The following is a 17454-nucleotide window of genomic DNA, read 5'->3' on the forward strand; positions in this document are numbered from 1 at the left end:
ACTTTAGTAACGTGAAGACGACATTTCCGCAATCGAGAAAACTTAAGTAACGCGGAGACGACATTTCCGCAATCGAGAAAACTTTAGCAGCGCGTAGACGACATTTCCCCAATCGAGAAAACTTTAGTAACGCAGAAACAAATATTGTACCGCGGAAAAAAATCTGTAATACAACTGAGATTACTTTTGCCTTGGAGAGAAAAACTTTGCAGTTTTGTGGGTGGAGCACCCTGAACACAATGGGTAAACCGCCGACCCATGATATGTTTCCCACCTGAGTCGTACACGCCCAGTTTCGCAAAGCGGCGGACGACATATTTTCTATCGTACATTTGCCGTACGATATTTTTATTACCATATATGTGCGATTATTGATTGATGAAAGACAAGTGGTCTCCAACGAACATGACAACACGGTTTGCTGATTATTACCAGGGCGATTTAGAGAAGGGGAAACCAAAAATGCTTAATTTGAAACTGTCCCTCGTGTGTATTAGCGATTAAAAGACAAATGTCGTATTTACAAGACGACTCTTTTTGCCTTATAAGGAACTACTTTCTGGAAATTGTATTAATTCGCCGTAGTGACAAATCTGTAAGAAACAGTTTTTATTTTCGAGAGAAAAAGATAATCTTCACTTCTTTGTGGCCCCCAAATCACCTTGGAAGACCTTGGCACGCATTGTATTAACAGGTGACTGACTTTAATGTAAAGCCAGATATGAATACCATAGCAGTATACCTGGAATCAAGACATGGCTGGCTAATAACTGACAGAGGTCGTGTTTCACCATTAAAGGTTATCTTGTAGACATATTTACGCAACCTCTAGTGTAACAGCTGTAGAATTCCCTGTGACGAATCATTCGGCGTATAACCTGGACGACATAAGAGTTATCTCTGTTAAAACCTTGGTTCACAGAAGTTACTTCTAAAAACAGATCATTTCTTCTCCTGGTCCACAGTCTAGAAAGTACGAACCATGGCGACAAAACTTGCTGTCGGATTCGTCTGCAGTGTGTTTCTGGTTCTTATACACAATGGCTTAGTCTGGGGAAAAACCGACTTGACTAGGGCCCCAGGGTCGTCAGGCGCAGCTGTGGTCGACGCTGTCGTTGATCTTATTCATCACGCCTGCATCTTTGATGACGACAACTTTTTCCTGCGACGTCTGGCTTTTGTCGAGAGCAGAGACGGCAACAATGGCAACACCTACCGGCACGGGTACGACGGCGGGATTTGGCAGGTAAACATATCCTAACCTCCATTGCACTAAAAAATAATATGTTACTTTTACAGAAAGCCTGTTTGAATAATGCTAGAATCTGGTTCTGTTATTGTTAATAACAAAACACTGTGTCATATCCAACATAATGTCCTGTTAGTCAAATATAATCTTACGTTAGGTTGATAGAATATGTGTGCTATAATCAATGGGGGGGGGGGGGAGAAGATGGTGGCTCCTTGGCTCAGTTGGTAGCGCGCTAGCGCAGCGCAATGACCCAGGAGCCTCTAACCAATGCGGTCACTGTGAGTTCAAGTCCTCTCCGGCTGTAAGTGGTAAAGTCTGCCATCAGCCTGCGGATGGTCATGGCTTTCCCCCGGGCTGTGCCCGGTTCCCACACAACATAATGCTGGCCGCCGTCGTATAAGTGAAATATTCTTGTGTACGGCGTAAAGCACCAATCAAATAAATAAATAAACATATTTAATAGAAGAATCATGTTGTAACAATAGAACACATTTTATCATCATTCGAACAACAGATTTTCTTTGATGCTATTTGTGGGCCGGGCGTGGCAGAGTGAGTAACTTGCGGGACTAAAAACAAAAAGCTTAAGACAAGTGTCTCGTAGATTTGCGAGTACCAGAACGTCATTAAAAATCATTCGACACTTCTGCATGGGGGGGGGGAGATTACTGAGCCGCAAAATGGGCATTTAGGCATTGGAAATTATTATGGTTCGAAATAATTATCGAGGGCTTTTTGTATTATTATTTTTTGAAATAAGGACCATAGTTCAGACATTTTTATACAATGTTAATCATTAAAATCCTGATTTCTTTCAACACAATTTACTTCAACTCGGGTTTTCCGGACACGAAGCAATGCATTTATCAATGCTTAATATGTACAATATGTACTTAGCCATCCAGTTAATTGGCTACAACCCTCTTTCTTCTTCCAATCACATATTCATCACAGCCCAGGCACAGTTTTCCATGCCCAAAGCCAAATTTGCTATGTGTAATCTGAGGCGCACGGGACCGCTTAAGTTCTGGCAGTGAATTTGACCAGCAGTCGATAAGGTAGCGAGTTAATTAAATTCGTCCTTATGATGGACTAAGGTTGGAAACGCTGGTCGGCCTAAAACCCACCACAACTACGCTGAATGGACTCAAAAATAAATTTTCCCACCAACGTCGACACACCACATATCTTTACTGTAGCCCCTAAAGACTCCAACTCATTTTTCCTGTACTGGCCTAGCATCCTTTGAGCCTCGACGCTTTCAGTGTTAATTTCATACTCAACGAAGGTCCAGGTCGATTGTCTTTGTTATTAAACAGGTCTGGCGCAAGTTAAAGACTCCAACCTAAAGACCTGCTTCCCTCACCCACCGCACCACCACAATATGTCCCTAATCGATTTAGAATAGATTTATTATAGCCATGAAGGTTTCCACGGTACATGCTCCTCGGCGAATGCCGCCATCTTCCTACTACTCCACTATGAAGCAAGACATGCGCGTAGCTGCTCAGCATGGTGGCAGTCGCCAAGGAGCGTATATTGTGAAAGCCTTCAATGGCTATAATAAATCTATTCTAAATCAAGTATGGAGGCGACACTTGTTCGATAACGAAGACAGTCGGCCTGGACCTTCGTCGAGTACGGAAATTAACACTGTTGTTATTAGCGTTGAGACTCCAATGACGCTAGGCCAGTTTATTTAATTATTTATTTGACTGATGTTTTACGCCGTACTCAAGAATATTTCACTTATACGACTGCGGCCGGCATTATGGTGGGAGGAAACCCACGACCATCCGCAAGTTGTTAGGCCAGTTTAAGATAGTATAAAGGCGATTTACTCACTTGACCCAGTGACTTGTGGTATAGGACTACAAGGTACTGAAAGCCACTGTTCCTTGCTTGCTCTGAACAGGTGGACAACGACAAGTTTCAACTGACGAAGAATTCGTCTTACGCTAGGAAATATTATTCCCACATACGAGTAAGTAACCTGCATATTGATTGGTCCAGAGTAACCTGGGCTGAACTCCGGAAACCTTTGTACTCTGGCCTTGCTGCTCGTCTCTACATAGAGGTCATGAATCATGGACGAGATATTCCAAGGGAGATAAGTATGCAGGCCCAAGTTTGGCATCGGGATTATCACAACTCTAATCCAGCTCCGACCTCCAACTTCACTGCCACTGCGGAGCTTCTCACACAGAGTAAGTGTGACAGTTATCTCAGGAAATAAATAATGCCCGGGTGATATGTGCAAACAACCTTATTGCCACCTGTGTATTTTTTACTTACTGAATCAACTACATGTAACTTAATACCCCAAAGACTAAGTAGCCTGGACGCACAAGTACGTTATGTGGGTTGGTAGTGGCAAAAATACATGATGTGGGTTGGAGGTATAAATATGTCATGTTGGATGGGAGTGAAATAAATACGTCAGGTAGTCTGGGAGTGGCATAAATACGCCAGGTAGTTTGGGGGTGGCGAAATTACGTCATGTGGGTTGAAGTGCATAAATATGTCATGTAGGTTGCGGGGCATAAATATGTCATGTTTAGTGGGGTGGCATAAATACGTCATGTGAGGTGGGGATGGCACAAATACGTCATGTGGGATGGGGTCGCATAAATAAGTCACGTTGGGCAAGCGCATAAATATATCATGTAAGGTGTGGGAGCATAAATACGACATGTGGAGTGGGTGGCATAAATACGTCATGTTGGATGGGGTATACTTGGGACAGACCTTGTGGTAATAAGCATTCATTTCATTTAACTGTGATTGTTTACATCAACAAAAGTCCTTTTTTGCGATTACTTCATTAACACAATGAAAACCTGTTATTTTCAGGAAGGTGAAGCGTAAAACTAAAGCATACTAGTTTCCACGCATGCGCGGCTCTCCACTTTCGCTTTACATCGCTGACGTGATCAGTAAAATTTGTGCAGAAATCTTAAGCAACTCCGGTGTCACTGGGGTCCGGGTGAAAAGGGGGAAGTGATTTCAGAAAACAGAAGAACTCTGTCCCAAAATTTTTTTCTAATAATTTATATTATTATTTATTTATATCTATACACAAACATTATTATATCTTAAAATATGCACAAAAACATGATTTTAACCAACACTTGAAACGATTTTATTGCTGAATGCTGATTCATTTTGAATGCTCATTCTATTTAATTTGGTGAATGCAGAGATACAAAGCAAGCGCAGAGAGCGGCGCATATGGTGTAAGGAGTATGTGAGACTAAACATGTATACAATGTATGTAAATGATGTTAACATGTTCTGCTCTCTGTTAACACAGGCTGCAGCGGAGATAAACCACTTGACGCCGTGTTTATTCTGGATTCCTCGGGAAGTGTCGACGCCATGGATTTCGAAAAAGCAAAGCAGTTCGTCATCAGGTGGATACAAGCCTTTCACATCGGACCGGCCGCCACACAGTTAGCCGTCCTTTCATACAGTTCAGGAGTAAAGATCGAGTTCGATTTGAACACATATCATACCAGCTCCGAACTCATCAGTCATGTAAAACACATTAAGTATATGGGAGGAGGAACAGACACTGCGCATGCTATCAGAACCGCTGTAGACAGATCCCTTTCGACACAATTTGGCGCGCGTAATAATGTAGCGCGCGCTATCATTCTAGTGACAGACGGCCAGTCAAATAATCATACGGCTACTGTACGCGAAGCTGCGCGCGCACGCAGTATGCACATTACCATGTTTGCCATTGGCGTGGGAAGTGGTATTGACGTAAACGAACTGAGTGATGTCGCCACAGACCCTGACTGCACCCACGTGTTCCTGGTTCAAGATTTCTCCAAGATTGAAGACTTGAAGCAACAAATGCAAGAGGCAACGTGTAAAAGTAGGTTTTTGTGTTTATAGATCTGCTAATAATATATCAGGGTATGTAATTTTATTTATTTATTTTTAAGATAATGCCCGACGGTCAGTTGTGTGCATGGGATTTTACGTAGTACTTAACAATGTTTCAGTCATATGACGACGAGGAGTCATTAGATGTGTAAGCATTACTGTATCTTGTGGAAAGGCGAATATACGAGGCAGTAGCCAGTATCATTTTTGAAGTCTTTGTTATTACCCGACCCGGGCTTTTTCAGTCATATGACGATGAGGAATCATAATATTAGATTAGATTTCGAGGCATTAACCATTAGGCTACGGAAGTGGTCTGGGGGTGAAATGAGAATGAAGCAGCGCATGTTTTTTTGCAATTAAAGTGTGTAAGGACGTTTTAAATTGCCCTTAGAGCATGGGATGTTGCTCATTGTACAGGGTTGACGAGTCCTCTTGTCTGTTTCTTTGAACGTGTAGTCTATATTCAGCAGTCTGTAAAATTAGCCGTGTTTAATATCAAAATTGCCTTCCGTTAGTGACACATAACACCATGGCCAAGCTTTTAAATTCTTTATTGTTGTAAGAAAAATGCAATAAGAGTACTTTCTCTAATCTATAAGCTTTGTTTTTTACTCGAAGAACTCATTGTCTCAGGTGACGTCATAAATGTGAAAAACAATACTGGTACTTGTAGCTGCCTCACTTGGCGCTCAGGATTAAGATGTTAGAGCAAGGAAACAAGAGCAAAAACATCATGACTGGTGTGTTCGGCATTATTCTTCAGCATAGACACTCGCCCTTGCACAAAGAAGACACAATATATGTACACACATTTAATGAGTCCCCCCTCTTCATATGACGGCCCCAACAGGACAGTTGGTAGAGCGTCCGCTTCGGGAACGGTAGATCTAGGGTCAATCCTGGGTCGAGTCACACCTAAGACCTTAAAAGTGGAAGTTGCAAGTCCCTCGTTTGGCGTTCAGCAGTCAGGGGATAGTGCGACGACTGGTTGACCATTATCAGGATAATGGCTCGGGCGGGGCGTCTTACTTGCCTTCGATAAGTCGTCTCATTGAAGACCTGGCTTGTTAGCTCAGTGGATAGAGCGTTGGACATAAACACTATAAGTCAAGAGTTCGAGTCTCACTCGAACCAATCAGTATTTTACCGGCCTGGATAGCACAGTTGGTAGAGCGTCCTTTTCGGGACCGATAGATCCAGGATCAATCCTTGATCGAGTCACACCTAAGACTTTAAAAGAGGAAGTTGTAACTTCCTCGCTTGGCGTTCAGCGTGAAGAGGATAGTGCAACGGCTGGTTGACCCGTATCAGTATAATGGCTCGGGCGGGGCGGCTTACTTGCCTTCGGTAAGTCGTCTCAGTGAAGCAGCACTAAATAAAAGAGCGGTGGAAATCCGTCCTGCAACAAGGAGGCACATTACACGTACATGCACTCTGATGATTCCTTCGTCGTCATATGACTGAAAAATTGTTAAACCCCAAGCACTTACTCACTCTTCATATGAAAAATTTTAAAACACAAGCATATGAACTTAACAGAAAGTCTAAATGATGCTAGAAAGTATTCTGTTAATGCAGCAGATTATTCTGTCATTACAGAAGATTATACTCAAACTGTCAAAAATGGCGCTCACATTCTATTAATTTAATATAAGAGCTGCGTTATAAGCCTACCAAGAGGATATTATGTTGAATTTGGCACAGAATTATGAAAACATAATACATTCTAGCATTACTCAGGCAACTGCGTTTCTGATAAAACTAACAGGTTCATTTCTGAGTGATATACACACACACATATATACACGCACACACGCATACACGCATACATATGCAGTTTCATGTGTTTTACTTCTTTTCCTTGCCCAGCCAAAATCCAGGTCACACCCGGCAAAAACCACACTAAAGTGATATGTCCGCCATCATGTGGTGCGGTGCTCCCCGGGGACTCCGGCAACGGCAGCCAGACAGCATTTGTGGTGAGTGAATATTAATGTGACAGCTGAAGAATTTTACACCGGTGTCACCGGATACGAGCAAAGCCAGACCTTTAAGTTTTGAGTTTATTATCAATGCTATACAATGCAAGTGCACTTTCATGATGTCAGTTCTTACAAGGTCAGTTATAAATTCCAACGTAAGTATACACTGTCAAGGATTAGGTTGTAAACACCTACTGCTCTGTATGTGAAGCACCTTGAATACACAACACGGCAAATTATTATCAGTACGAACTGCATTATGAGCAAGTTTTCTGTATAAATTGCAAGTAAACTGCGTAAAAGTGGGGGGAAATGGAAAAATGTCCACAAGCAGATGAATAAAAGACAGAAAACAAGACCACTGACCAGAGTGTAACACTTGGCAAATGTTGCCAAGATGGAGTTTTCTTCCAATTGTTCAGGTATATACTAAATATAACATGGGGGCCTCATTAGCCTAACAGACTACGGCTGGAGTGTAATCGCACAGGAGCCTCTTACCAATGCGATGGGTTTCCCTCCGGCTCTGCACACTTTCTTTCCACCATAATGCTGGCCTCTGTGGCATAAGTAAAATATTCTTGAGTATGCCGTAAAATATCAATGAAATAAATAAATAAATAAATAATATAAATAAATAAAGTAGCAACTTATACGCCGTTCTGAACAATGGGAAAATTCGGTAAAAACATGTAATGATGTGAATTTAAAACACACGACCATCCGCAGGTTGCTGCCAGACCTTCCCACTTACGGCCGGAGAGGAAGTCAGCATGAGCTGGACTTGACCTCAAAGGGACCGCATTGGGGAGAAGCTCCTGTGTCATTACGCTAACCAACTGAGCCATGGAGGTCCTCGAGTTTGTTCGACGTCACTGGCCTAGAATTACTCAAAACACTGTGCTGTCAGTGAACAGTTAACATTTGATAACATGAAAACTGTATTGATAAATTTTCATCATCTGTGACGAAATGGTAGATGAAATGTGAGGTAAAACTTCTTGTACTATATAGCATATTTACATAAACATTAGTGCCTCTAAAACAGATATTTTGTCCGCTCTCCTTCTTGTCATCACTCCGTGTTGTAACTGAAGTGTGTTTTTTACAGTGTAATAGTCATTTTCTGCTTCCATGAAATGTGTGATTTGGTTTTATCTATAAAATCCAATTTCCCCATATCACATTCTCGTTTTATGTCCGGATTAATCACATTAAAATTTTTTATAAGCATTGTCTTTGGATTACTCAATTTTAACACCAATTTCAGACAAGGGTCAACTGCAGCTCTGCCATCGTGTACGGCGCCTACAATAACCCTAATCCAGGTTTGGCTTACTACGAGATCAAGTCCGTGGCGACCCTCGACAAGCCCTCCGTGATCTACCTTCACAACGACGGAAGAACACTGTATATCACTATAGAAGGCCATTCGAACCCCCTTAAAGTTAACAGTTCCAATATCTGCAAATCAATATCGAAAGTTATGCCAATAGACGAAATCCATGTTAACAGAAGTAAGTTACATAATTAACACTTTTTTACTCATAAATATAATTATATATTATTTCATTGATCTGGCAGTAGTGCTTAACATGGATGTAGAAACCCGAGAATATACGTGAAACCTACCGTCTTGAATTTTGGAACACGACTGACAAACTTGCTTGCTTAAAGACGCATATGATAAGATAAGACTGTTCAACTTTATTTTCTAAAACTCGCTTTGAAATCTGAGCTTCCATTGTCACACGACCGTTCAAATCCAGTTTTCCAGTGTCACGCAAATGTTGGACTGCAAGCTTAAAGTGTTTCACGACCGTTCAAATACAGTTTTCCAGTCTAACGCAAACGTTGAATCACGGCTTCCAGTTTTAGGCATGGTGATATGCAAGCTCCAAATGTTACACAAACGTTGAAATATGTGCTTATAGTGTTAAGCACTCGTTGAAATTTGGGTTTCCAGTGATACGTAATCATTGAAAATTCGGGTTTGCAGTATTACGCATGCGTACACGTTGAATTTAGGGCTCATGAAACGTTAAACGTGAGGAGTTTACTTAGCTTGTTTTAGTGTAGGAGTGACACTAAAGCAAAAGCCCCAGAATACACAATAAATGTTTCCTGCCTAACTTACGCAACAAACACATTTAAAACAATTAATTTGGAATTAAGAATCTGATGTTCGAATCAAGGATAGGTCGGATCGACTGTGGCTGTATATCCGAGAGTAGGCTATGTCAGGTATAAAAAAAATGCCATATTAAAAGTGAAACATTCGCCTTTAAAATGTGCAAAACGCCATTCAGTCATTGAGAAAATATGTAAGTAATATGACGGGAAGTGCTAAGCTGTACAGTTTTTATGTTTAGTTCCCAAGTGTGACCTTTCCACCGCAGTGAAAACCTTTCTACTGTTTTTCGAAGTTTATAATTGAATTTATCAAATTTGTGTAAGATGTTTTTGTTTCTGCGTGACTTTATTTTGCTTATGCTTCAAATTCTGAAGTATATTATAATAAGATTCAAGAGAAAGTCCTCAGAATAATTTTAAATGAGTAGAAAATGTTAAAAATTGCGAATGGTACCACCATAAAAGAGCAAACCTAGTGCAGCAACGACAGTGTGATATTTCTAACTTGGCAGATTGATAACACGTAAAAATACGCTCTCTTGTCAATTTACCTCAGATAGGGTTATATTATTATTTCTAACTATTCGTGTAAATTCTTACATAGTACCGCCTCCTTCCTCCATGGTGATCAAATTCTGCTATTTTCAAAAATCCTCTTACTCAAGCACCTCTCGTTTGTTTTACAGAGCCTGTGGTAGTTTGCAACGACAACGGGGTAGAAAGGGAATGTACTCCTGCTGATCTAATCGATTTCAAGGAAGGACTGTGTACAGGTAAGCGCTGTTTTATCACGCCTGGTAATTGTATACCAATCTTATCATTTTCGGTATCAAATCAGAAGTTTTTCATACTGCTCCTTCCATCCAGCGTTCATATTCATCTCTCCATAAATCTTTTGGAATTTGGGACACTTATATTCTTCCCCTCATGAATATTTTGTCACATCCAACTTTATTATATCTCTCCTCAGCTGCATTCCGTGTCAAATCCGCCAATCATGCAGAGTTCCTAATGTCACATCTTACTGTCAAGTATTGCTGTTCGTCGTTATTGTGTCAAATCCATCCATGCACTTCTCTAGAGCAGTATGATATATCTATCCAAAACTTTTAAGCAGTACCATGTGTCAAATCCCTCATTTTAATATCACCCCTCACCAGTATCATGTGTCAAATATGTTCATATATCGCTTCTCAAGAGCACCATGTGTCAAATCTCTCACTCATATATCACGTCACACAAATACCATATACCGCATTCTTCATTCACATTATCACCTCACACAACTATCATGTGTCGAATTCTTCATTCACATTATCACGTCACACAACTATCATGTGTCGAATTCTTCATTCACATTATCACGTCACACAACTATCATGTGTCAAATCTCTTACTCACATATCACGCCAGTACCCTATACCTAATTCTTCATTATTACATCACAAAAGTACTATGTATCGAATTCTTCATTCACACGTCAAACCATTACCATGTGTCGAATTCTTTATTCACATTATCACGCCACACCACTACCAGGTGCCGAATTCTTCATTCACGTTATCGCGTCAGACCAGTACCACATGTCGAGTTCTTTATTCACATTGTCACGTCACACCACTACCACGTGCCGAATTCTTCATTCACATTATAACGTCACATCACTATCACATGCCGAATTCTTCATTCACATTATCACGTCACGCCACTACCATGTGTCGAATTCTTCATTCACATTGTTACGTCACACCACTACCATGTGTCAAATTCTTCATCTATATTATCACTCCATACCATTGCCACGTACCGAATTCTTCACTCACATTATCACGTCACACCACTACCATGTGTCAAATTCTTCATCTATATTATCACGTCATACCACTACCATGTGCCGAACTCTTCATTCACATTATCATGTCACATCAGTACTGTATATCGAATTCTTCATTTACATTATCACGTCACACCACTACTAAGCGTCGAATTCTTCATTCATATTATCACTCCATACCATTGCCACGTACCGAATTCTTCACTCACATTATCACGTCACACCACTACCATGTGTCAAATTCTTCATCTATATTATCACGTCATACCACTACCATGTGCCGAACTCTTCATTCACATTATCATGTCACATCAGTACTGTATATCGAATTCTTCATTTACATTATCACGTCAGACCAGTATCATGTGTCGAATTCTTCATCTATATTATCACGTCTCACCACTACCATGTGCCGAACTTTTCATTCACATTATCACGTCACACCACTACCATGCGTCGAATTCTTCATTCACATTGTCACGTCACACCACTACCATGTCCCGAACTTTTCATTTACATTATCACGTCACAGCACTACCATGTCCCGAACTTTTCATTTACATTATCACGTCACACCACTACCATGTGTCGAATTCTACATTCACATTATCACGTCACACCTCTACCATGTGCCGAACTCTTCATACACATTATCACGTCACATCAGTACTGTATATCGAATTCTTCATTCACATTATCACGTCACATCAGTACCATGAGTCGAATTCTTCACTCACATTATCACGTCACTTCTTCTTGTTGCAGGATGGATAATTGTTAAGTGCGACGTTAAGTGCGACGTTAAACCCTAAGCACTCACTCACTCACTCCTACACAGGAAATTAACCTGTTAGATTCATCATGTTCTCTTATTGTTTGTAGTGTCTTGGGAATTCCCAAACCCTTGTACGAGAGAGCACCTTCTTGACCGCCAGCTGAAGTTCCCACATCCCCACCATCTCGATAAGTACCTGATGTGTGACTTCGCCGGTAACGTTTACATCGTCCAGTGTCCCAAGGGTCAGGTGTACAGCCACGTGACACAGACGTGTGGACTTGGATACGGGACCCCCGGGAGCATCAACGGTACAAGAATCCCCTTGGGATCCGAACTGACCAACCCCTGCACAGTGGAAGCCATACTGGCAGGGCACATGCTCTTTGCCGACGTGTACGACAACACAAAGTTCATCATCTGCGACGTCTGGGGAAACGCTTGGCTTAGCGATTGCTCGCGCGGCTTCATCTGGGACCCCAGCAACATGAGTTGTGTGGTGGAGAGCTCAATCGAACATGTCCAAGGTCCAGGGCCCCTAGAACCCAACGTGCCCAACCCTTGTACCAAAGAGCATATCGCTGCCAGATTATTCTTCTTTCATTATCCCTACGCCAAGGACCGGTACATTCAGTGTGACGTTTGGGGCGATGCGTATGTCATGTTGTGTTTCGCTGGAGGTCACTGGAATGACCTTGCTAATTCTTGCACTGCAGGAAACATGGGATGACAATTCCGATGTAACGCGGTTGTTCACCATTAATAAACGGTACTTTTAATGGATTGCAGATTGTTTTTTTCTGTTAATCTTAAGGCAGATTGGGTGTTCCCATATGTCTTTTTTATGCATTTGGTGTTTTACGCCGTATTCAAAAATATTTCACTTTTACGATGGTGACCATGGTGGGAGAGAACCGTGCACAGCCCGGGGAAAGCTACGTTTTTCCGCAGGATGCTGTTAGACCTTCCCACTTACGACCGGAGGGTAAGCCAGCATGAGCTGGACGAACACACAACGATCTCATTGGTGAAAGGATGATGAGCAATAGTTCTGTGCTAGTACGCTAACCACTAGCGTTTCCCCCGGACTCTGCCCCGTTTCCTGCCATCATAATGCTGCCCGCCGTCGAAAAAGTAATATATTCTTGAGTACGGCGTAAAACACCACTCAAATAAATAAATAAATAATTGTGTGGTATTATCTTGTAAAATAATAACATAAACTGGAACATGTAAAATTTTTTCAGTTAACTTACTAACCAAGGCTATAAAACGAAACAAGCCTTGTTTATCTCTCTAGGGCATCTTACCTACATTTTTGAAAATTTACTAACAATTTCAGTGTCAAACTATTCATTCAAACATCACTTCTCACGTCAGTTACAAATTTCTTTAGCTTTTCTTAAACATGGGTGGGGTGACCCACGTGGGCATATGAGGACTGTCTTACATGACAATTTATATATCCATATGGCAAATATCAAGAGATACGCACATTTTATCCATCTTACTGTCTAATAAGACAATTACATGAATCTTAATTATGGATAGTTTTATATGTGTGTAATGTATATTCACTATTCCACGAGGATTTTATCAATCTTTTTATTGTTGTTCCACGTTTATTATAAAGCACGATTTGGTTAACACCAAATTTGGGGATACCCGACATCAGATCTTTAAAGGGGAAGAAAATATAAAAATGCCAAAATCAGATGAAAGATCGTGAGAGCATATTTGCAAATATGGTCTTTAACATATATTTTTTTCAGTTTTGTCTTTCAGCAGGAAACGGTATTTCAAAATATTTTTGCTTGATGGATATTTGGGGCCTCTTCTTGATATTTATCATCTTCGCTTCACAATGTTCCATATAAGGATGTGATGTGTGTCTAATAAATTTATTTGAATGTAAATTTGTTGTTTATATCCATATGCATTTAATCTGAATTATGATAATATTTACGAATATATCAACAGTGTAAATATGATCAAATGTAGCTTGAACACATTCAGTAGCTAAAACGACCAATACTTATTAAATATGTGTTTTTTTTTTCAGGTGTCTTTTTCTCTTTAAAGACAAATAGAAAAAATATTGAAAGTCACATTTGCACAGCTTTTTGCACTCTTTCATCTCAATCTTGTCATTTTTATGCTTTCTCCTCCTTTTAGATGTCCAGAAAACTGATGAATGAAGCCAGAGTTGGGAACATATCAATTCAACAGATATGATTTTCTTCACACCATGCACCTGATTAATATGGATGTCCCGGTTGGCACATTTTAGCTACATGATACAAAGTGGCCGCATTTCCAGTGATTTGGCCAGGCCATAATTTAAAAAAGTGTTTGTTGCGGGTAGAGTGACCCATTCGCTAAATTCGGGGGGACTCGATTTTATTTCAGGACATGTGAGAACTTCTTTCTTCGGGAGGCAAATATTGTCGGACAAAAGCCACTGGACTACTTTGATTTACCGCAATTAGGTTCACCCCTACAGGCTTGTTCTCGTCGGAGTCAGAAGGAAATTCATTTCATCCACTATATTAAAGCACATTCATCTTCACATCATGAATGTAGGTTCTAAAATTCTAACAATGGCATCGTTTAAAACTTAATGTTTTACAGATGATAGTTACAGATTCGTTGGACCTACTGTTTAATACCACACGTCATTGCATGCGACTCGGTAGGTCAGTGCATCGTCAGATCAGTTTACCTTTATCCGCGCGGCTCATACCTTAGATTCCTGCAACTGCATTGCGCAACAACCAGACCCTTTTGAAACCCATGGGTTCTAGTTTCACAAGGAAATAAATGTCATAAAATATCACATTTACATTTTTCTAGTAAATGTTCTTCCAAACAGGCTAACAGCTTTTCTCCAGTTCGGTACACACGTGACCTAATTCAGCTTAACCCGTATATTGGGTCGTGTCCTAACAACTCAACCGGAATTGTACTAGTCATTTCGTTTATGCTGATTGGACTGCAAATATAAGCGTCATGTCCGACATTCATATACCATTCGTAGTCCGTAAAGGGCGTTCCAGGTCGATTATCGCAAGATCCATTTTCAAAACAACATTTAACACTAGCTCCCAAAGACAAAGGTATGTAAGAAATTATACAAATACGAAATAAAGCCGGTAACACACAAGAGAGAGGCGGTCATCAGTTTTCAATGATGCCGGGCAGACAGTGGATATTCCACGCATGAATTCCATATCAATGTTCAAATTCGTAACCCATGAATAAGTTCCAGGTCAAATAACAATTAAACAAATCGAATTTGATATGACTTTGTTAATACAAATATTAACAAAGTCGTATCGCTATCAGTGACACGGCCTAACTCCATACAACCAGCTGAGTTACGTCTTAAACTTGGTATAGGCCTATACACGGGAGCTTATGACCCAACCCAAGTCAACACGACTTTTGCAAAAGCGCTCGCGTATACTAAATAACGACTTAAGTCGGTACGTTTACGCCCGTTCATTCCAAAGTCGTATGACTATCAGACCTCGTGTATGCCGAGCTTTAGAATTGGCCCAGGTCGAAATTTTGGGTCATTTACAGTATATGACCTCCGCGGTTAGCACCACAGCGCGGCGGAATGACCCAGGAGCTTCCAACCAATGCGGTCGCCGTGAGTTTAAGTCCAGCACATACTGTATTCCTCTCCGGCCGCACGTTGGTAGATCTGTCAACAACCTGCGGATGGTCGTGATTTGGCTATCACTATAACGCTGGCAGCCGTCGTATCATTGAAATATGTTTGTGACCGGCGTAAGATCAAATCAAATACCGGTAAATAAATGAATATATGCTCTCTCAAATTAGGCCGGGAGAAGCATAATAAATACTTTCCACGTATATAATATATTAATGAAGACAAAAGGTCATTTTGATAACACACCTCTCAGCGAGACGCACCTATTTTTGGCATTTGGATTTTTGGATTGCTATACAGCGTTGGGAGATGACGAACATCCGCATTCCGGATCATACTGGTGAACTTAGAAAAAGACCTCAAGATGTCTGTGTGGAGACATACCGATTTAGACTAAAGTACTTCGTAACAACCATGACATGTGAGTAACTAACTCAAGTTTGACCCCGACTATTTGGTGTCTAGACACATTTAGAAGCCTTAATATATTGCCCTTCAAACGTACGACGTTGAAACGTGTTTTTGATCCCTCTACTCACATAGCCAAGCTTTCTGTCTTCAACGATATGCATGGTATAGAATGCAAATACCTGCGGGAAAAATCTTTCATCCACCCATGGCCGCCATAAGTGATTCTGATATTCAATATGCCCGCCCGAAAAAGATTCTGTTAATATCAGAAAAAATTGGTTCAATTTGAAATTTAGATGTATTTTTCATAATTAAAAACTGTCGTGTCTCTTACCAGATTGTATCTAAGAGGTATCTTGTCATCCATCCCTTCCGCTTTTCGTCCTAAACGTCATACTATACATATACAATGTTCAATACCTAAGTCACTTCATCAAAAAGAAATAAAGCAAGAAGTGTAAGGGTATTATCTTCGCTGGGAAACGTTGTATGAGAGGTAGACATGTACGTGACAGATTTATCCTGTCAAGGGCCTTATTTGATTTCATAAAGACATTTCCACCACGGAGACAACGTTTCCATTGCGGAGAAAACTTTTGAACGTGGACACAACTTTGTGCGTCAGTGACAACTTTCGTAACGCTGAGACAACGTTTACCTTGCTGCGACAACGTTTACCTGGCTGAGAAAACTTAAATAGTCCACCGTAGAGACAACGTTTGCACAGCAGAGAAATCTTATAAGAAGCGCAGGAACAACGATTGTACGATGGAGAAACTTTTAACTTTTCAAGCCGAGAAAACTTTAGTAAGGCAGAGACGACATTTTCCACGCCGAGAAAACTTAAGTAACTCGGAGAAGACATTTGCTCCACCGAGAAAACTTTAGTAAGGCGGAGACGACATTTCCTCACCTGACAAAACTTTAGCAACGCAAATACTGCACCGCGGAGAAAATCTTTAATTCAGCGGAGACTACTTTTGCTTTGTAGAGAAAAACGTTGCAGTTTTGTGGGTGGAGCACCCTGAACACAGTGGGTAAACCGCCGACAAATGACACCTGAAGCGTACACGGCCCAGTTTGACAAAGCGCTTTTTTCTATCGTACGTGTGTCGTGCGATATTGGTACGTCGCTATTACCGTACCACTGTCCTCTATGTGCGATTATCCTACATAACACGTTTTATTGCACGTGTGTCGTGCGATATTGGTACGTCGCTATTACCGTACCACTGTCCTCTATGTGCGATTATCCTACATAACACGTTTTATTGCACGTGTGTCGTGCGATATTGGTACGTCGCTATTACCGTACCACTGTCCTCTATGTGCGATTATCCTACATAACACGTTTTATTGCACGTGCGTCGTGCGATATTTGTATTACCATACGATTGTCCTATATGTGCGACAAGTAGTCTCCAACGAACATGACAACAGGGTTGGATTGTTACCAGGGCAATTTAGAGCCGGGGAGAACCAAAAATGCTT

At 40.9% G+C, this 17454-nt stretch overlaps 1 protein-coding gene across 1 annotated transcript; it reads left to right on the plus strand.

The window, feature by feature from the left end:
• Positions 1–982: 982 nt before the first annotated feature.
• LOC135480967 (uncharacterized) lies at positions 983–12603 on the plus strand. The gene is made up of 7 exons (XM_064760898.1): positions 983–1224; positions 3266–3459; positions 4566–5135; positions 7019–7128; positions 8402–8648; positions 9951–10037; positions 11981–12603. The coding sequence occupies exons 1-7, from the start codon at positions 983–985 to the stop codon at positions 12601–12603; spliced, it is 2073 nt and encodes a 690-aa protein (XP_064616968.1).
• The last annotated feature ends 4851 nt before the right edge of the window (positions 12604–17454 follow it).

Source organism: Liolophura sinensis, chromosome 13 (assembly GCF_032854445.1).
Source record: "Liolophura sinensis isolate JHLJ2023 chromosome 13, CUHK_Ljap_v2, whole genome shotgun sequence".
Lineage (NCBI taxonomy): Eukaryota > Metazoa > Mollusca > Polyplacophora > Chitonida > Chitonidae > Liolophura > Liolophura sinensis.